This window comes from Hyperolius riggenbachi, unplaced genomic scaffold (genome assembly GCF_040937935.1).
Source record: "Hyperolius riggenbachi isolate aHypRig1 unplaced genomic scaffold, aHypRig1.pri scaffold_148, whole genome shotgun sequence".
In the NCBI taxonomy this organism is placed as follows: Eukaryota; Metazoa; Chordata; class Amphibia; order Anura; family Hyperoliidae; genus Hyperolius; species Hyperolius riggenbachi.
The window spans coordinates 315,088-336,090 of NW_027152362.1; the positions used below are offsets into that span (position 1 = coordinate 315,088).

Consider the following 21,003-nt stretch of genomic DNA (forward strand, 5'->3'; position numbering starts at 1 on the left):
GTGACCCATGCGTCACTCCTTTCCCATGCAGTGCCCCGAGTCGATGCGCAGCAGCAGAACGCAATGGACGTTCAGGTAAGTGCCTGTTTTTAAATTTTTGGGAGATGGGTGCGGATGGCCCCCCCCGGCGCCGGCCACGCTTGAGGGGGTCGTCTGCGCTACCCAGCCTCCACCTCCGGGGTGTTGCTGTGGTCCCTAGGCAGTGAGAGAGCCTGGGGCCCCACGGCCCCCCCGGTTGTATGGGGGCAATGGGAAGCCTCCCCGAGGCGCTCCTGGATAGTGCTGTATAGCATGAACTAATTCCCGCAGGGCAACCGCTTCGCGGTATTGGTTTTTGACCCTGCAAAGTTTGGCATGCGAAAGCAGATGCATTTCTGCATGAGCATGTCTCATGATAAGCCATTTTAGCCAGATTTGCACAGCTAGACTTGAAAGGGTTAAGCTTGGCGTAGAGCACGCATACATTTTCTTGTAATTGAGCATATTTGCATTCTGTCCTTTGGAGGAAGGTGGTGGATGGCTTGCTCTACAAGTGGGCTGTCTGTGCCTGTCCTCCCCCCCCCCCCTTCTGGAGTGATGTGTGTGAGCCAGCCCTGAGCCCCACAGCTCGGGGTGACCCATGCGTCACTCCTTTCCCATGCAGTGCCCCGAGTCGATGCGCAGCAGCAGAACGCAATGGACGTTCAGGTAAGTGCCTGTTTTTAAATTTTTGGGAGATGGGTGCGGATGGCCCCCCCCCGGCGCCGGCCACGCTTGAGGGGGTCGTCTGCGCTACCCAGCCTCCACCTCCGGGGTGTTGCTGTGGTCCCTAGGCAGTGAGAGAGCCTGGGGCCCCACGGCCCCCCCGGTTGTATGGGGGCAATGGGAAGCCTCCCCGAGGCGCTCCTGGATAGTGCTGTATAGCATGAACTAATTCCCGCAGGGCAACCGCTTCGCGGTATTGGTTTTTGACCCTGCAAAGTTTGGCATGCGAAAGCAGATGCATTTCTGCATGAGCATGTCTCATGATAAGCCATTTTAGCCAGATTTGCACAGCTAGACTTGAAAGGGTTAAGCTTGGCGTAGAGCACGCATACATTTTCTTGTAATTGAGCATATTTGCATTCTGTCCTTTGGAGGCAGGTGGTGGATGGCTTGCTCTACAAGTGGGCTGTCTGTGCCTGTCCTCCCCCCCCCCTTCTGGAGTGATGTGTGTGAGCCAGCCCTGAGCCCCACAGCTCGGGGTGACCCATGCGTCACTCCTTTCCCATGCAGTGCCCCGAGTCGATGCGCAGCAGCAGAACGCAATGGACGTTCAGGTAAGTGCCTGTTTTTAAATTTTTGGGAGATGGGTGCGGATGGCCCCCCCCGGCGCCGGCCACGCTTGAGGGGGTCGTCTGCGCTACCCAGCCTCCACCTCCGGGGTGTTGCTGTGGTCCCTAGGCAGTGAGAGAGCCTGGGGCCCCACGGCCCCCCCGGTTGTATGGGGGCAATGGGAAGCCTCCCCGAGGCGCTCCTGGATAGTGCTGTATAGCATGAACTAATTCCCGCAGTGCAACCGCTTCGCGGTATTGGTTTTTGACCCTGCAAAGTTTGGCATGCGAAAGCAGATGCATTTCTGCATGAGCATGTCTCATGATAAGCCATTTTAGCCAGATTTGCACAGCTAGACTTGAAAGGGTTAAGCTTGGCGTAGAGCACGCATACATTTTCTTGTAATTGAGCATATTTGCATTCTGTCCTTTGGAGGCAGGTGGTGGATGGCTTGCTCTACAAGTGGGCTGTCTGTGCCTGTCCTCCCCCCCCCCTTCTGGAGTGATGTGTGTGAGCCAGCCCTGAGCCCCACAGCTCGGGGTGACCCATGCGTCACTCCTTTCCCATGCAGTGCCCCGAGTCGATGCGCAGCAGCAGAACGCAATGGACGTTCAGGTAAGTGCCTGTTTTTAAATTTTTGGGAGATGGGTGCGGATGGCCCCCCCCGGCGCCGGCCACGCTTGAGGGGGTCGTCTGCGCTACCCAGCCTCCACCTCCGGGGTGTTGCTGTGGTCCCTAGGCAGTGAGAGAGCCTGGGGCCCCACGGCCCCCCCGGTTGTATGGGGGCAATGGGAAGCCTCCCCGAGGCGCTCCTGGATAGTGCTGTATAGCATGAACTAATTCCCGCAGGGCAACCGCTTCGCGGTATTGGTTTTTGACCCTGCAAAGTTTGGCATGCGAAAGCAGATGCATTTCTGCATGAGCATGTCTCATGATAAGCCATTTTAGCCAGATTTGCACAGCTAGACTTGAAAGGGTTAAGCTTGGCGTAGAGCACGCATACATTTTCTTGTAATTGAGCATATTTGCATTCTGTCCTTTGGAGGCAGGTGGTGGATGGCTTGCTCTACAAGTGGGCTGTCTGTGCCTGTCCTCCCCCCCCCCCCCCCCCTTCTGGAGTGATGTGTGTGAGCCAGCCCTGAGCCCCACAGCTCGGGGTGACCCATGCGTCACTCCTTTCCCATGCAGTGCCCCGAGTCGATGCGCAGCAGCAGAACGCAATGGACGTTCAGGTAAGTGCCTGTTTTTAAATTTTTGGGAGATGGGTGCGGATGGCCCCCCCCGGCGCCGGCCACGCTTGAGGGGGTCGTCTGCGCTACCAAGCCTCCACCTCCGGGGTGTTGCTGTGGTCCCTAGGCAGTGAGAGAGCCTGGGGCCCCACGGCCCCCCCGGTTGTATGGGGGCAATGGGAAGCCTCCCCGAGGCGCTCCTGGATAGTGCTGTATAGCATGAACTAATTCCCGCAGGGCAACCGCTTCGCGGTATTGGTTTTTGACCCTGCAAAGTTTGGCATGCGAAAGCAGATGCATTTCTGCATGAGCATGTCTCATGATAAGCCATTTTAGCCAGATTTGCACAGCTAGACTTGAAAGGGTTAAGCTTGGCGTAGAGCACGCATACATTTTCTTGTAATTGAGATACATACCTGCTTCCGTGCGTTCCATCGGAGACTTCTCCCTCTAGCGGCTGACGTCACTTCCGGAAGTGACGTCAGCCGCTAGAGGGAGAAGTCGTCGATGGAACGCACGGAAGCAGGTATGTATCTGCCCGCCGCTCGCTGCCCGCTGCCCACAGCCCCACACACTAAAGAGCTGGAGGGGAGCACAGAGGGGAGAGCCCCGAGGTGAGGGAGAGGGGGGAACTACCCCTCTCCCTGCCGACTGTGGGCAAGGCTTTCCCCTCATGCTGCCACCCCTCCAGCACCCACAAAACGGCCCCAAGCGGGCCCCAGGGGGGGGCCGGGCCCCCCCGCGGGCGCAGGGGCTGCAGGGCCTATTCCTACGCCCCTGCTCCCGGACCCCAACCAAGTAACATGAACAATGAACATCTGTGATGGGTTAGCGTTTCCGGTCCCTGTTTATTGAACCTCTCATCTGTATTACATTTATGACTGCATGGCGACAAAATGCAAATTGCTATCCGCACGCTTCTTGTCCTCATGCAAGGCCTGGGTTGTTGTGTCTCAAAGCGTGGCCTTCTCCTCCTGCGCCACCCTCCTCTTGTTCCATCACGTGTGCTGCTGCTGGGTTAGCGTTACCGGTCCCTTTTCCTGGAACCTCTTATATGTATTACATTTATGACTGCATGCCGACAAAAAGCATGTTACCTGTGCAAAGAAAACAGACATTTCCCGCATTTAAAAGACAGTTTTCCCTTTGAAACTTTAAAATCGATTTTCTCAAAAACTATAAGCTCTTTTTGCTAAATTTTTTTTTCCTCTTGTACCCACTCCCAAGGTGCACATACCCTGTAAATTTGGGTTATGTAGCATGTAAGGAGGCTTTACAAAGCACGAAAGTTCGGGTCCCCATTGACTTCCATTATGTTCGGAGTTCGGCCATGTTCGTCCCGAACCCGAACATCTAGATGTTCGCCCAACACTACACGTGACCCGTTCGGCCAATCACAGCGCTAGCCGAACGTTCGGGTAACGTTCGGCCATGCGCTCTTAGTTCGGCCATATGGCCGAACAGTTTGGCCGAACACCATCAGGTGTTCGGCCGAACCCGAACATCACCCGAACAGGGTGATGTTCTGCAGAACCCGAACAGTGGCGAACACTGTTCGCCCAACACTAATTATAGTAAATATGTTGACTGGTCTGTCAGAAGGGTGGGGGATGGATGAATTGGGTAGGAGAGGTTTCAGGGGTGTGCACTGGGTGGATCCAAGAAGTTTAATTACTACACAAAAAGTGATATCTACTAGGTAAGGCCACTAATGATACCATTTTTTTTTTACAAATGATTCCTGATATGAATGATTGGAAATGATTGTTTGGCACAACTAATGGGCAAAAATCTCATAACCAATGTGATCAGATTAATGACATATAATAATTTTTAAGGATTCTGTCAATCTGATAGAACTGGTTAGGAGATGTTTGTCTATTAGTGGTCCCAAGGTAGCATTTCCAAATGTTCATGTGAAGATTGTTTGGCAAATTGTACCATTAGTGGCCACGTTTTTTAAAGACTTCCTCATCTTCACTTAAAGGAATCGTCAGGCAAAATAAATAAAAAAAATTCAGCTTTACTCTCCTGGGGCTTTCTCCAGCCCCTTGTAGCCGACTGTCCTACACCGACCGCTCCGCTCTCTGCCGCTTTCCCGGGCTCCCTGCATGGTGCAGAACTACTGTGCCTGTGCAGTGCGCGGCGGACAACGTGGCCATGATTGACAGCGGCGCTTCACACAGGTGCAGTAGGGATGACGTAGCGGTCGTACTCTGCACTGTGCGGGGAGACTGGGATGGCAGCGGAGAGATCAGTCGGCGTGGGACAGTCGGCTGCAAGGGGCTAGAGAAAGCCCCAGGTGAGTAAGGTGTTTTTTTTTTTTGTTTTTTTTCCCCCCCCTGATGATTCCTTTAAGTCAGATGGGGTCAAAAACTATTTTTAATCCTTTGGGTGCCAATGTTCCTATTTCGAGTTATTTATCTTTTGTCTCAGTGTTGCACCTCCTCCAATGGGGTTGTAATTTTTCCAGTGCACAATTTGACGTGTATTTTGGTTTGCATGTGCTTGCCTGCAAGACTTTCTGCATAATTTTGTTCTCCTTATCCATCAGAAAGGCGTATGATTGGCCTGAAATGTAATCTACAGCAGGAATATAACTCCAAACACACAGCCAAATTGAGTAAGAAGTATATTCAGTGTAATGAAGTCCTGGAAGTGATAGTATGGCCCCTACAGAGTCCTGATCTCCACATGGAGTTTGTCTGGGATTACATGAAGAGACAGAAGGCTGTGAGGAAGCCTACAGCCACACACACCAACTTTTGATGTAGAGTTTTCATCTGTTCATTCAATGCATTTTATTTTTTATTTTTTTGATGAAAATAAATACTTGCATTTTTGACAGCATTTTTTGTATGTATTTATGTAAATGTCTAAAATATAGAATGATTAATTTACAAATGCCAACATATGTGTGTGTGCATATATTATGCATGAGTACACAATATATGTATAGTATGTGTACACAATACATGTTAAATGTATGAATATAGATATACTATGTATACACAATAAGTTTGTTAGGGTTGCTCGGAATTGCAAATCCGTGTACCGCGGTAAATTCCGCATACCGCCGCTCCGGAATTCCGTTACCGGGTCATTCCGCGGTATTCCGGATGGTTTCCGCGGTATTCCGGAGGGTTTCCACGGTATTCCGGCTATATTCCGGAATTTTCCGAGTGTATGTTTCCGTATTTTTATTACGGACTTCCGTAAATTACGTTAGCGTTGTTCATTCCGTCTTTTTGCTCATTGAATAAAGTTTTTGTGTATGGTTTAAATTTGTGATAACAGCGTGCTTTCGTCAGTTTCCGCCCATTTTTCCGGAATTCCGTTTTTTTTTTTTTCAATGATACACTGGGGGGCGGATCCCTGGAGGAATTCCGTGGTTTGCTCACTTCCAGGAACTTGTTGTGGAGTCTGGTGAGGCAGAGAGACCTGGAGGAGCAGATTGCACCTGCTATTGAGGTAAGTGAATAATATGTACATATATTTGTTTACATAGATGTTTATTATGTTTAATGATGAATGCAATTATTCCTTTTTTTTAGGTTAGAAAAACAAGTTACCATATTTGTGTGTTTGACACTGACCTGTCAGTCATTTGATTAGGAATAGGATAGCATCATGTTGCATTTGATGGAGATTTGTGGCATGCACTTTCTGTGCATGAAGTTACCTTCGTGGGCATGTAGCGCGGTTTTTATTCCAGACCACATGGTGGAGGAGGGCCAGTGTTAGGAGTTGGACCCAGGAATCTAAATTGGGTTGCAAGGGTTAGTGCTGCTGATGGGCATTATGGGGTTAATGTATGACTTGCATGACTTTGCACGTGTTCAATTTCATTTGTATGCTATTTTGTCGGGTATGCTGAAATGTTGGAACAAAGTGCAGACTGATTAGTCGCAGCTGTGCCCACAAAGTGCAGTCTGATTGGTCGCAGATGTGCCCACAAAGTAAAGTCCGATTGGTCGCAGATGTGTCCATAAAGTGCATTCTGATTGGTCGCAGCTGTGCCCACAAAGTGCAGTCTGATTGGTCGCAGCTGTGCCCACAAAGTGCAGTCTGATTGGTCGCAGCTGTGCCCAGAAAGTGCAGTCTGATTGGTCGCAGATGTGCCCAGAAAGTGCAGTCTGATTGGTCGCAGATGTGTCCACAAAGTGCAGTTTGATTGGTTGCAGATGTGCCACAAAGTGCAGTCTGATTGGTCGCAGATGTGTGCACAAAGTGCAGTCTGATTGGTCGCAGCTGTGCCCAGAAAGTGCAGTCTGATTGGTCGCAGCTGTGCCCAGAAAGTGCAGTCTGATTGGTTGCAGAGGTGTCCACAAAGTGCATTCTGATTGGTCGCAGATGTGTCCACAAAGTGCATTCTGATTGGTCGCAGATCTGGCCACAAAGTGCAGTCTTATTGTTCGCAGCTTTGCCCACTAAGTGCAGTCTGATTGTTCGCAGCTGTGTCCACAAAGTGCAGTCTGATTGGTCACAGCTGTGCCCAGAAAGTGCAGTCTGATTGGTCGCAGATGTGTCCACAAAGTGCAGTTTGATTGGTTGCAGATGTGCCACAAAGTGCAGTCTGATTGGTCGCAGATGTGTCCACAAAGTGCAGTCTGATTGGTTGCAGCTTTGCCCACTAAGTGCAGTCTGATTGGTCGCAGCTGTGCCCACTAAGTGCAGTCTGATTGGTCGCAGATGTGGCCACAAATTGCAGTCTTATTGTTCGCAGAAGTGTCCACAAAGTGCAGTCAGATTGGTCGCAGCTGTGCCCAGAAAGTGCAGTCTGATTGGTCGCAGATGTGCCCAGAAAGTGCAGTCTGATTGGTCGCAGATGTGTCCACAAAGTGCAGTTTGATTGGTTGCAGATGTGCCACAAAGTGCAGTCTGATTGGTCGCAGATGTGTCCACAAAGTGCAGTCTGATTGGTCGCAGCTTTGCCCACTAAGTGCAGTCTGATTGGTCGCAGCTGTGCCCACTAAGTGCAGTCTGATTGGTCGCAGATGTGGCCACAAATTGCAGTCTTATTGTTCGCAGCTGTGTCCACAAAGTGCAATTTGATTGGTCGCAGCTGTGCCCAGAAAGTGCAGTCTGATTGGTCGCAGATGTGCCCAGAAAGTGCAGTCTGATTGGTCGCAGATGTGTCCACAAAGTGCAGTTTGATTGGTTGCAGATGTGCCACAAAGTGCAGTCTGATTGGTCGCAGCTGTGCCCACTAAGTGCAGTCTGATTGGTCGCAGATGTGGCCACAAATTGCAGTCTTATTGTTCGCAGAAGTGTCCACAAAGTGCAGTCAGATTGGTCGCAGCTGTGCCCAGAAAGTGCAGTCTGATTGGTCGCAGCTGTGCCCAGAAAGTGCAGTCTGATTGGTCGCAGATGTGTCCAGAAAGTGCAGTCTGATTGGTCGCAGATGTGTCCACAAAGTGCAGTCTGATTGGTCGCAGATGTGTCCACAAAGTGCAGTTTGATTGGTCGCAGATGTGCCCAGAAAGTGCAGTCTGATTGGTCGCAGATGTGTGCACAAAGTGCAGTCTGATTGGTCGCAGCTGTGCCCAGAAAGTGCAGTCTGATTGGTCGCAGCTGTGCCCAGAAAGTGCAGTCTGATTGGTTGCAGAGGTGTCCACAAAGTGCATTCTGATTGGTCGCAGATGTGTCCACAAAGTGCATTCTGATTGGTCGCAGATCTGGCCACAAAGTGCAGTCTTATTGTTCGCAGCTTTGCCCACTAAGTGCAGTCTGATTGGTCGCAGCTGTGCCCACTAAGTGCAGTCTGATTGGTCGCAGATGTGGCCACAAATTGCAGTCTTATTGTTCGCAGAAGTGTCCACAAAGTGCAGTCAGATTGGTCGCAGCTGTGCCCAGAAAGTGCAGTCTGATTGGTCGCAGCTGTGCCCAGAAAGTGCAGTCTGATTGGTCGCAGATGTGCCCAGAAAGTGCAGTCTGATTGGTCGCAGATGTGTCCACAAAGTGCAGTTTGATTGGTTGCAGATGTGCCACAAAGTGCAGTCTGATTGGTCGCAGATGTGTCCACAAAGTGCAGTCTGATTGGTTGCAGCTTTGCCCACTAAGTGCAGTCTGATTGGTAGCAGCTGTGCCCACTAAGTGCAGTCTGATTGGTCGCAGATGTGGCCACAAATTGCAGTCTTATTGTTCGCAGAAGTGTCCACAAAGTGCAGTCAGATTGGTCGCAGCTGTGCCCTCAAAGTGCAGTTTGATTGGTTGCAGATGTGTCCACAAAGTGCAGTCTGATTGGTCGCAGATGTGCCCTCAAAGTGCAGTCGGATTGGTCGCAGATGTGCCCACTAAGTGCATTCTAATTGGTCGCAGCTGTGCCCACAAAGTGCAGTCAGATTGGTCGCAGCTGTGCCCACAAAGTGCAGTCAGATTGGTCGCAGCTGTGCCCACAAAGTGCAGTCTGATTGGTCGCAGCTGTGCCCACAAAGTGCAGTCTGATTGGTCGCAGATGTGGCCACAAAGTGCAGTCTGATTGGTCGCAGATGTGCCCTAGATTGTCCACGCTCCTCCTATGCAGCGTGGACAATCCAGAACGCCGCACGCTGCCAGCTCCAGATGACACCAACGCTCTCTCCGTGTTCCCAGAGGCGGAAGCAGCGCTGTCTTCCGCCAAAATGGTAATTTTCTTATTCATTACTGCTCCCTAGCAAGTACATCATGAATTTCTAGCACTTCAGAAGTATATGAAAGTATTAGATATCCACTTCCGTATTACTATTACTCAGATGATTTGTAACTAGATAGCCATTTACACAATAGTCATTGTACAGAGTATAGAACGCTATGTCGCTGTGTTTGCCTCAAAACAGCAAACTCATTGCAATTATACATGTTTTGATCATAAATAATTTCTCGTATGTGAAAAAATATATTTGATATTTTGCAATGTTATTATTCATAGAGTTGTACGAACATGGCAGATGCTGCTGAAGCCGGTGGGAGTGGTGGTGGTGGTGGTGATGGTGGGAGGAGCAGGACGTCAGCCTCTGCTGCCTCCGCTGCACGCCTGCGGAAGCGGGAAAAGAATTTGATTATTAAAGTAAGTTTATTTATTTTTTTCTTCACTGTATTAATCCATGACTTTCAATTTATTTTGCTTGACTGTGTAATGCATGCTGCATCTGTAGCTACTTTAATAGTACCATGAAGCTTTGCAATTGAAGGGCTTAATGTTCAGACTACACAACTGTACGCCCCATACACACACTCAAGTCAACACTCAACAGCGGTCTGTAAAGGCCGCCGGGCGGATTGCTCAGAACCTCAGAAAGAGCCTTATCAGTCAGCCGACAGCCTGTAGACACGTCGGACTGTCCACGGAAAATCTGACCAGCGGGAGGTGACTACAGACCCGTCGTTGCCTCCCGTGTAGCGTTTGTACTGGCCTTTAGGCTCTCATAACTTTGATTTCGATTAACTTACCGAAAATCTACTTCTATTGTTCAAGGAGTTGATAAGACTGCTGATGATAAGTCAATTGAACATTAAATTGACTTTTCATCAGTCTTATCATATGTTAGTACAATAGCAAGCGATGTAGGTATTGTAAAGGTTACTTTTAGCGGATCATTAATTTTGTTGTTGTTTTTTTTTTTTCAGACAATGTTACGAGGGGCCTACGATAAGAGGAAGAGGGAGGAGAAGAGGGCTATTCTGGACCAGCTACAGCGGGACCTTGAGACCCGATACCACCGCACATGGTCGGTCAAGAAGATCCAGACCATGTGGAGCGACTTCAAGTCGAAGACACCATGTGCGGTGAGGAGAATTAAAGACCAGCTTCGGGAATGTAAGTAAATAATGTGTTTTTCATATATGTAGCGTGATGTGTACGTGTTTTCAACCTTGGAAATCCTTACGATTTTCATGTCTAACAAATTGTCTCTCCTATTGGGTATGTAACTCACAATTTTAAAAACAATCTCACATTCTTTTTTAGTGGATCGGTCTCAGGCACGCAGGCGGGCCCGTTCCGCCTCTGCTCCTCCCTCTTCCCGCAATATTGTGGACCCCACTCAGGAGGATCCTGCTGCTGCCTCCCCCCCTGCTGATGATGAGGCTGGACCCAGCACCAGCCAAAGGCCCCGTAGCAGCCGGCAGCGTGGGCGAAGGCGCTGCCGGCAGCGTGGGCGAAGGCGCTCCCGGAGCCGATCTGTGGCATGTAAGTATTTTTTTAACAAAGTTGCAACATTAATCAGATGACAGTGCTACGTCTCTTAGGAGATTAGTACATAATGTTTTTTTTGTACAGAATATAATTTTTTTTTTTTTTACAGTCCCAAAAAAAAAAAAAAAAAAGGTGAATGATACCATGTCTTCTTTTTATCTTAGCCTCTATCTCTGTGCGATTGCGCAGACGCCGGCCACGGCAACTTTCCTCCGGCAGGCCAGAAAGTGGTGCCATTGAAACAGCTGAGTGTAAGTGAAATTTATTGTTGTAGAACAAAATACATTAATAAGTGTTTGATGCAGCTTATTGATTTGGAGCCATTGTGTAGTGTATGTATCGTATTGTACTCTAGGGTCTATTCAGGGGGAAGCCAAGTATACTAGTTGTAGATGTTTTGGATGTGGGCGGAAGAATGAGTGCTAGGAGGAAAACAATACAGACCGAAGTAAAAATAATTTTCTTCATCATAATTTTTTATTACATTTCAAATACAGAGTTCCATAGTAATGAAAACAGCTGACTGCATAATATTCATCATACATTCAAATACACTTGCAAACTATTCTATGAATAACACCCCTGGTCTGTCTTATTCCCATGAAGAACAGAGGGAGGTAATACATGAAGCACTCCTATGCGCTTAGTCCAGCCTGGGAGTTTTAACTTGACCCATACTAGGTAACCCCCAGGGCTCGGACATCAATGTACTGTATCAATTCAGTGGCCCGAAGGTTAGCCCTTGATACAGGGTTACAGGGATCCTGTTTCAGTGCTAGAGTGTCTACATAATGCTCGTCGCTGTAGTGAGTATAAAGTACAACACCTGTGGGAAGGACGGACGAGGTCTGACTAGTCTACCATAAGTAACACTACCTACTTAACTTATAGTGTATAGTATACCAGGAGCTATATTGGAAGTGAGATTCTAGTTAGTGTATTCCAACCAGGTACTAGGAAGGGTGAAGATCTTATGGTCCACTGAGGATCTTAGTCTAATTTTATATTCCATATTCAGGTTGCTGTTTACTAGGGAGATTAGTTGGGTAATAGATAGGTAGTCGGCCGATTTCCAATTGCTAGTTATCTGGGAGAGTGCCGACAGAATGATATGCATAACCTGGGGCTGCAAATTTAGTGGGATCTCCTCTAGCCCTACTAAGAGTAAAGCTAATTTAGCTGATAGACGTACGTAAGTAGGGAAGGAAAAAGCTATTAATTAAGGGCTGGTTCAGACGGACGTTTGCAGAGCGTTTACAGCCAGCGTTCAGGGCTTGGTGCTAAACGCTCCCATTCAAGTGAATGGGAGCGTTTGTACCAAGCTTTCAAGCACGTTTACACAAACGCGGCGTTTGGGTCCCGATTTTCCCTGGCGTTCAAGGAGCCCCTGGAAGCTACATGTAGCTTCCAGGGGAGGTTAACCGCGACGGCTAATGTCCCCCTAGGGGAAGAAAAAACGCGACCGCATCCAAACGCACACGAACGCTGCTGAACGCGACGCCAACGAACGCAACGCCTCCAAACGTCTATCTGAACCAGCCCTAAGAGTTCCACATGGTCCCAAAACTGAGCAATATTAGGGCACTCCCATAGCATGTGGAGTAGAGTCCCCACTGAGTTCTTACAATGCCAGCAGTTGGGGGAGTTATCCTCTGAGAACGAGGCCATTCTTCTGGGGGTCAGATACCACCTGAAAATAACTTTACGTGAAAGTTCACAGTGGGAGTTGTTCTTTGAGAGTTTTAGGCTTTTAGAAGTGGTCCTGACTGAGCACATGCTGGTCAGTTATGTTAGATTGTAGGTCATTGGACCAGGCTAAAGCATATCTTTTCAGTGAGGCATCACTCACTTCTAGTATCGACGTATACCAAGTGGAGATACCTCCGGCCAAAATGTGTGTGTGGGGGGGGGGCCTTTATTGTTAATGGCTGTTAGGATTAGGATATGACTATTGAGCTGGGGTATATTAATTGTGTTATTTTTGATCAGGCTATATATCCTATGGTAGGTAAAGAGTTGGTTGAATGGTAATTGGAATTCTTTATGTAATTCCTCAAATGTTTTAAGCTGAGAGCCTTGTGACAGTTGGTTTAGTGAGGTGATTTTAACTTTATCCCATGCGGATAGGTTCAAATGGGGGCTGAGGATTTTAAGGGCATTTAAAGAGATGGTAGGACTATGAGTCAGGGACGACTTAGGCGGGAATTTGATAAAGTGTTCCCATGCCAGCAAGAGAGCCTGGATAGTTGTGTATTGGGAAGATGGTCTCTTTGCTCCCAGGAGCATAGCTTCTGACAGAAGTAAAAACTTAAAGGACCACTATCTTGAACAAAGTTGGCAGTTAAAATGGGACAGATGACAGGTTTTGGGCCAGTCCATGTTTTTAAGGGGGATTCTCAGGGATTTCTTTGTTTGCAACAGCATTTCCTGAACATTTGCAAAATGTCACTGACATAATACAGTGGACTGTTCAAGTGATTAGTGTGGCCGGCTGGTTTCTTGCTAATTTTTCAGTTAATCAGATGTTCAGGAAATGCAGTTGAAAACAAAGCAAACCCTTGAAATACCCTATGAGGAGATGGATTGTCCCAAAATCTGTCGGTTATGTCAGATTTTCAATGCCTACTGTTTTTTGCGCTCGTGGTCCTTTAAGGCATACAGTAAAAAATGGCGCGGAGGAAATAATGGCGCACCGTTCTGCCGATTATAAAACGCTATTTACCGTTTTAATGTAAATACATTAAAACGGTAAATAGCGTTTTATAAAACAGCAGAATGGTGCGCCATTGAAAAATGCAGGGAACTAGCAGAGGGGGTCGGGCTGGCAGCGGGGGTCGGGCTGGAGAGGCAGCGGGCAGTGGGCTGGCAGCGGTGTCAGGGTGGAGAGGCAGCGGGCTGGCAGCGGGGGTCGGGCTGAAGAGGCAGCGGGGTGGAGGGAGGATTACGCAGCATGTGTATATTGTGTATACATTACCTTGTCCCGGCCGGCGATCGCTCCTTCACTTCATAGCTTGCACGAGTTCTGCATCCAGCCAATCACCATGCGGCTTCAGTTTCCGCATGGTGATTGGCTGGATGCAGAACTCGTGCAAGCTATGAAGTGAAGGAACGATCGCCGGCCGGGACAAGGTAATGCCTCTTCAGCCCGACCCCCGCTGCCAGCCCGCTGCCTCTCCACCCTGACACCGCTGCCAGCCCACTGCCCGCTGCCTCTCCAGCCCGACCCCCTACTGCCCGCTGCCTCTCCAGCCCGACCCCGCTGCCAGCCCGCTGCCTCTCCAGCACGATCCCTGCTAAAAAAATTGAACATATAAAACGTTAAATATCGTTGTAATGCAGCGCCATTCTGACACTATTGGCGCTGTGCGCCATTTTTGCCTGTCCCCCCTTTAAGAACTACATCCCGATGTTGAAGGGATTGGAATCGTTGAAAAGCAAGAGCACTAACACACCAACCACCACTACATCACCCTGCCTCCAAATTAGAACACTTCTTCCGGCCAGTGATTATGTCCATAGTAAAACTAGTGTATCATCTGTAAATATAATGTAAGGACATGCTTTAATTTCACAACTTCAAAGGAAGCTTCATTCAAATTTGGCCATAAATAAATGTACATAATGGGGCAACATATCACTTGAAGAAATGTTGACAAGCTGCAGTACTATGCATGTGTGGAATGGTAGTATAAAGGTATTTCACATCCATTGTAGCCACAACAAGTTCTAATACATGTTTGATTTTTTTGGGTGGATTGCAAGGCACTACTTTTGGCAGTCATATTTCATTACTCTTTCTTTACTTTAGGTAAAACCAGGAGTTTTGTTTTTGAATCTGGATGATACCATTCATTGTCAAACTTAGACATGAGTAAACAGTGAGCTTTCGGATTTTAAAATGCCTTCGGCGGACTGGTTCCTGACTAAAAATGAAAACCACACTTTATGTACACTGACATACAGAGTTGAATAATTTTTCGGCAAACATTAATGTATTTTTACATGTCTTAACTGTTACTCAGAACACTTTTCCTGGCCTCTGGGCTAAATTGATAAGTTAAACAGTTCCCTTCATGTAACGTAAAGTACACTCTGGTGATGATGATGGGTAACTATTGGAAATTCCAAGTTGAAATACTAACTGGGCTAGTAGTCATATGCCACATTAATTTTAAACTAAAGAGCATTCTGGCATTTCAAACCAGCATATGCAAGTAAAAAATAATGCATAGTGACAGTAAACAGTAAACACCATCAAACGCAAGCATATAACAGAAAAATTGAATTGAAAAATTAAAAATAAAATAAAAAGAATATTGTAATATTGAAAAGCCATTGTACCAGCAAGAGAAGTTGTAAACAAGAGTCCTGGTTTTAACCATGTTGTACAGATATGATCCAATGTATGTACTTTGTCTCTTTTTTAAATCTCATTTCTGACTTTAAGCCACCCATTAATACAGTGAATGTCAATGTTTGTAAGCCGTGTTTTCAGTGTTGGTCAGGGAAAAGTACAAGGAAGCCTTTTTATAATTAGAAAAATCTCATGTTATTTTTCTCAAAAACAGCCAATAAATGCTATCATCCTGTTTCAAAACTCCTTGTTTTTATGGCTAATACGGTACCACACTGTACTGGTTTGACTTTTATTAAACGTTATTGTACAATGTCCATGTATAGTGTAATTTTGTAATTTTGTACATCTTGTTTTTTACAGCTTCTGAACTAACCGCCCGTGTTGCTGCCCTTGAGCAACAAGTACAGCAGCAGCGGGTGGAATATGAAGCGCGCCTCCAGCAGCTACAAGCTGCTTTTCAGCAGCAGATAGAGCAACTGCAACAACAGCTGGAGGCACAGATTGAGGACCAACGGCAGAGGATTCTGGCCTGCAGGGAGGAGGGAGAACGGCTCCATGAGTATTTTGCCCAGGTTGCCGGGAAAAGGAGGATGTAAGGCGGGTCCTCCTGGAGTCCTCCGGAGTCAGATTAGATGGACAGCGTGTGTGAACAGCTTTTTTCAGATCTTGCCACTGATTCTACATTGGATTTAGATCTGGACTTTGGATGGGCCTTTCTAATACATAGTTATGTTTTGTTTGAAACCATTCCATTGTTGCCCTGCCTTTATGTTTAGGGTCATTGTCCTGCTGAAAGGTGAACCTCCGCCCCAGTCTCAAGTCTTTTGCAGAGTCCAAGAGGTTTTCTTCCAAGTTTGCCCTGTATTTGGCACCATCCATCTTCCCATCAACTCTGACCAGCTTCTCTGTCCCTGCTGAAGAGAAGCACCCCCAGAGCATGATGCTGCCACCACCATATTTGACAGTGGGGATGGTGTGGTCAGAGTGATGTGCAGTGTTAGTTTTCTGCCACACATAGCGTTTTGCATTTTGGACCAAAAGTTCCATTTTGGTCTCCTCTGACCAGAGCACCTTGTTCCACATGTTTACCGTGTCCCCCAACATGGCTTGTGTCAAACTGCAAACTGGACTTCTTATGCTTTTCTGTTAACAATGGCTTTCTTCTTGCCACTATACCATAAAGGCCAACTTTGTGCAGTGCATGACTAATAGTTGTCCTATGGACAGTCTCCCACCTGAGCTGTAGATCTCTGCAGCTCGTCCAGAGTCACCATGGGCCTCTTGACTGCATTTCTGATCAGCGCTCTCCTTGTTTGGCCTGTGAGTTTAGGTGGACGGCCTTGTCTTAGTAGGTTTACAGTTGTGCCATACTCCTTCCATTTCTGAATGATTGCTTGAACAGTGCTCTGTGGGATGTTCAAGGCTTTGGAAATGTTTTTGTAGCCTAAACCAGCTTTACGTTTTTCTATAACTTGATCCCTGACCTGTCTTGTGTGTTCTTTTTACTTCACAGTGCTGTTGATCCAAATATTCTCTTAAGACAACCTCTGAGGCCCTCACAGAGCAGCTGTATTTGTACTGAGATTACATTACAGACAGGTGCACTCTAATCTCTTACCCACCCTGTTTTAAAAGAGCAGGCAAATGGTTGATTTGATGTTGGCAGCCAACCTTTTGTTGAGGTGACAGGGGGCCAGATTTATCAAGAGCGTTTTAAACAAAATATTAGTATTATTTTTAAAAATCCTTGCAGAACTGTCTCAGACAGCCGAAAAAAATCACTAGATAATGAAGATTCCTTCTTAAACTGTAAGGAATAGAAGGAGATAGGAAGGTCTCTCAGGCAGTGCAATGTGTGCGGAAAATTGCTGTGGCTAAGGCTACCAACACACCTGCTGTCAGCAAACTCTGACTGAGAGGGGAGGAGCCCTTCACAAATCACATCTAGCCTACACTATCTGTAGAACTGCTAATGAGCACTTTTCTGCAACATTAAAGGAATGGATTTGCACATTTCTTAAATGTTCAGTTTATTGATTTTTATTATTTAAATGAATCACATATCAGTTACTTCATATGGAGAGCATATCTTTCTCCATAGACCTTGTGTTAAAAAAAATAGTTGCTATCACTTATTTTTGCTTTGGCAGCGAGCTGAGCTGGCTCATTAGCATACTGTACGACGACGGGCTTCAGCCTGCTTATAGCAGACACTCCAGCTGATTTATTATAACGCTGACTCACACACTACAGACAGCTGCTGTTCTGAGTTCTCTGTAACCAGTTAATTGAATAGATAAAGCAGTCGGCTAATTATGTACTTATAAAAAAGCATGTTTGTTTATTTACTTATCTAGTTACAGAGAACCGCAGCTCTCTGTAGTGAGTGAGTTAGCGTTATCAGCTTGAGTGTCTGCTATCAGAGAAGTCCGTCCGGCGCATGACACAGCCCAGCTCTCTGTGGTGTATGAGACAGCCTTATAAATCAGCTGGAGTGTCTGCTAGCCTATAAGCAGGCTGAAGCCTGTCGTCGCATACTATGCTAATGAGCCATCGGCCAAAGCAAAACTAAGTGATAGCATCTACTTTTTTTTAACACAAGGGCGTCAATTCACCAGAGAGGATTTACTAAGAGAAAAAAGGTAGGTAGATTATCTCATGAGGTATTTTAACACTCTGGAGTCAATTCACCAGTGTGAGAGGACAGAGAGAAAAGTGTTCGATAGCAGGGGATAATGGAGAGATATGCATGAGGAAAGTGTGAGAAAGCAGAGATTTAGGTAATAATCGGTATTAATGATTTACATGGGTTACTTCTCCGCTCTGTAAGCATGAAAGTGAAGCATTGTGGGTAGGAGGCAGAGTTTAACCACTACATGACCAGAGTATTCCCGCCTTATACTGCCGGATCACATCATTAATCATATCATTCACGAGTGATTCTGAACGTCTTAACCACCTCTGTCTCAGTAAAATTATCACGAACTGTTCTCACACGAAAAATACGAGGGGCGATTAAACAGACCCTCCTCCTGCGCCTTCGTATCCTCATAATAGAAGCAAGCTCTAAGGCCTAGTGCACACCAGAGCGGTTCGGCTGCATTTTTTGCGATCCGCTTGCGGCTGCGGATACGCGTGGGAGGCGTTTTGCATAAACGCATACTCCCGGGCTGCTGCAGATTTAGGATTGCGGAGGCGTTTCTGACTCAATGTTAAGTATAGGAAAAACGCAAACCGCTCTGAAAACCTGCACTTCACAGCGGTTTGTCAGGCGGTTTTTGTTACAGTAGCTGTTCAGTAACAGCTTTACTGTAACAATACAGAAAATCTACTACACCAAAAACGCTTCACAGAACTGCAAAATGCTAGCTGAAACGCTACAGAAAAACAAGAAAAAGCGTTTCAAAATCTGCTAGCATTTTGCGAATATACTAGCGGTTTTTGGTGTGCATCAGGCCTAACAGAGTAAGCTCAAAAGGCTCCATCTTCCACAGCAGCAGCTGCTGTGTGAAAACCACGATATCTCCAGGTTAATTCAGGGGGTTAAGAGATGTAAAAATTACGAATGACCACACACCGTTTCTTCCCTGGTGAAATGTGATTTGGGGAAAAACTAACTACTAACTATCACTTATTTATCTCATACTTATCTCACATTTATCTCTTGCATTTCTCTCGATCGATAATTTCCCCTATACTTCTGGATAATTGCTACTTGGAGATATCACAGGAGGTTAATTACCTCCCAAGAGATATTTAGGTTGTTAACCTCTGGTGAATTGACGCCAAGGTCGATGGAGAAAGATAAGCTCTCCATATAAAATAACAGATATGTGATTAATGTAAATAGTAATTATCAATAAACTGCCCCTTCAAATAGAGACACTGAAGCGAAAAAAAATTATGCTATTATGATTTGTATGTGTAGTACAGCTAAGAAATAAAACGTTAAGATCAGATACATCAGTCTAATGGTTTCCAGTACAAGAAGTGTTAATAAACTCCAGTTGTTATCTCTATGCAAAGAAGCCATTAATCTCTACGGCTTTCAGAGTCGTGGAATGGGCTGTTTTATGACTTTTATTATCTGTTATTGAACTATTTAATATTTCTCTGCCAGAGGCGAGGTCAGTAGTTCACAGACTGCTCGGAAAGAAGAATTCTGAATGCTGAGTGATGTGTAATCTGAACATAGTGTATAATGATCCAATGTTATAAATACAACTATATACCTAAAAAAAGGGAATATTTTCTTTTCTGCAAATCTTCTAGTAATTATTCATAGTACACTACAAATTCATTATATCATATATTTTTTTTTCTCTTCAGAGTCTTTTTAACTGTAGTGTAGCTCTAGAAATCCACGCTAAACTGTCGCTATTACATAGGCTTTGCGAATTTTCTTACTATCATGCAGAACTATTCTTCAACTGGCTAGAACAGTTTTAGAAGAATAAACTGTCGGTAATGCTTTGAGAAATCTGGCCCAGGGACTATGTTACACAGTGCCAACTGTCCTGTGTCCTGGTCACCCCTCCCAGTTGATAGGCAATGCACTGTTATGTTGATGGAGTAGTAGACATCAGAAGTTTCCTGTCTCGTCCAACTACAATTCTCGCAAACTCTTTCTGTTGTAAGAAAGGAAAGTTTTATGTTTTCCTGTGTTTCTTGTTTTGTACCTTTTTTAAAAAAAATTGACAAAACTTATTGCAAATTGCAATAAAAGTTTTTAAAAAAACCTGGTCTTTGTTGTATTGTATGTATTGCACAATGCATATCTAACTGGCTGGTGATGACAACCATTAGGCTCTTGCCTGCCTGGCATTACTTTTTTGTCTGTTGTAGGCACCACAACGTCCGGTAGTTGAATTGTCACAGGCTCAGCAGCAGAAGTACGTCTCATAAGGTTTGACACAAAAGGTAATTGGCAGCAGAGTACACACAGGTCCTCGCACACTAGAGACCTTGGTTGAGGGATATCATGTCCGGTAGTTGACTGGTCGCAGCATCAGAAGCAAAGTAAGTATCACAAGGTTAGACACAACAGGTAATTGGCAGCAGAGTAGACACAGGTCCTCGCACACTAGAGACCTTGGTTGAAGGATATCATGTCCGGTAGTTGACGGGTCGCAGCAGCAGAAGTAAAGTAAGTATCATAATATTTGACACAACAGGTAATTGGCAGCAGAGTAGACAGGCCCTTGCCCCTTAGGGACATGGTTTGAAGGATATAACGTCCAGGAAATGGACTTGTCACAGCAGTAGTAAGTATCATTAGGTCTTAGAGTCTTGAAACAGCAGGTAACGGCAGCAGAGTAGACAGGCCCTTGCCCCTTAGGGACCTGTGTAGAAGGATATAAAGTCCAGGAAATGGACTTGTCACAGCAGTAGTAAGTATCATTAGGTTTTAGAGTCTTGAGACAGCAGGTAACGGCAGCAGAGTAGACAGGCCCTTGCCCTTTAGAGACATGGTTTGAAGGATATAACGTCCAGGAAATGGACTTGTCACAGCAGTAGTAAGTATCATTAGGTCTCAGAGTCTTGAGACAGCAGGTAACGGCAGCAGAGTAGACAGGCCCTTGCCCCTTAGGGACCTGTGTTGAAGGATATAAAGTCCAGGAAATGGACTTGTCACAGCAGTAGTAAGTATCATTAGGTTTTAGAGTCTTGAGACAGCAGGTAACGGCAGCAGAGTAGACAGGCCCTTGCCCTTTAGAGACATGGTTTGAAGGATATAACGTCCAGGAAATGGACTTGTCACAGCAGTAGTAAGTATCATTAGGTCTCAGAGTCTTGAGACAGCAGGTAACGGCAGCAGAGTAGACAGGCCCTTGCCCCTTAGGGACCTGTGTTGAAGGATATAAAGTCCAGGAAATGGACTTGTCACAGCAGTAGTAAGTATCATTAGGTTTTAGAGTCTTGAGACAGCAGGTAACGGCAGCAGAGTA

General features: G+C 46.4%; 1 protein-coding gene across 1 annotated transcript; it reads left to right on the forward strand.

The window, feature by feature from the left end:
• Window positions 1-4,682: 4,682 nt before the first annotated feature.
• On the forward strand, window positions 4,683-17,111 carry LOC137543663 (uncharacterized). Its single transcript, XM_068264790.1, has 7 exons — window positions 4,683-4,824; window positions 5,077-5,255; window positions 9,433-9,570; window positions 10,131-10,320; window positions 10,471-10,692; window positions 10,863-10,949; window positions 15,416-17,111. The coding sequence occupies exons 1-7, from the start codon at window positions 4,683-4,685 to the stop codon at window positions 15,649-15,651; spliced, it is 1,194 nt and encodes a 397-aa protein (XP_068120891.1). The 3' UTR covers window positions 15,652-17,111.
• Window positions 17,112-21,003: the final 3,892 nt, after the last annotated feature.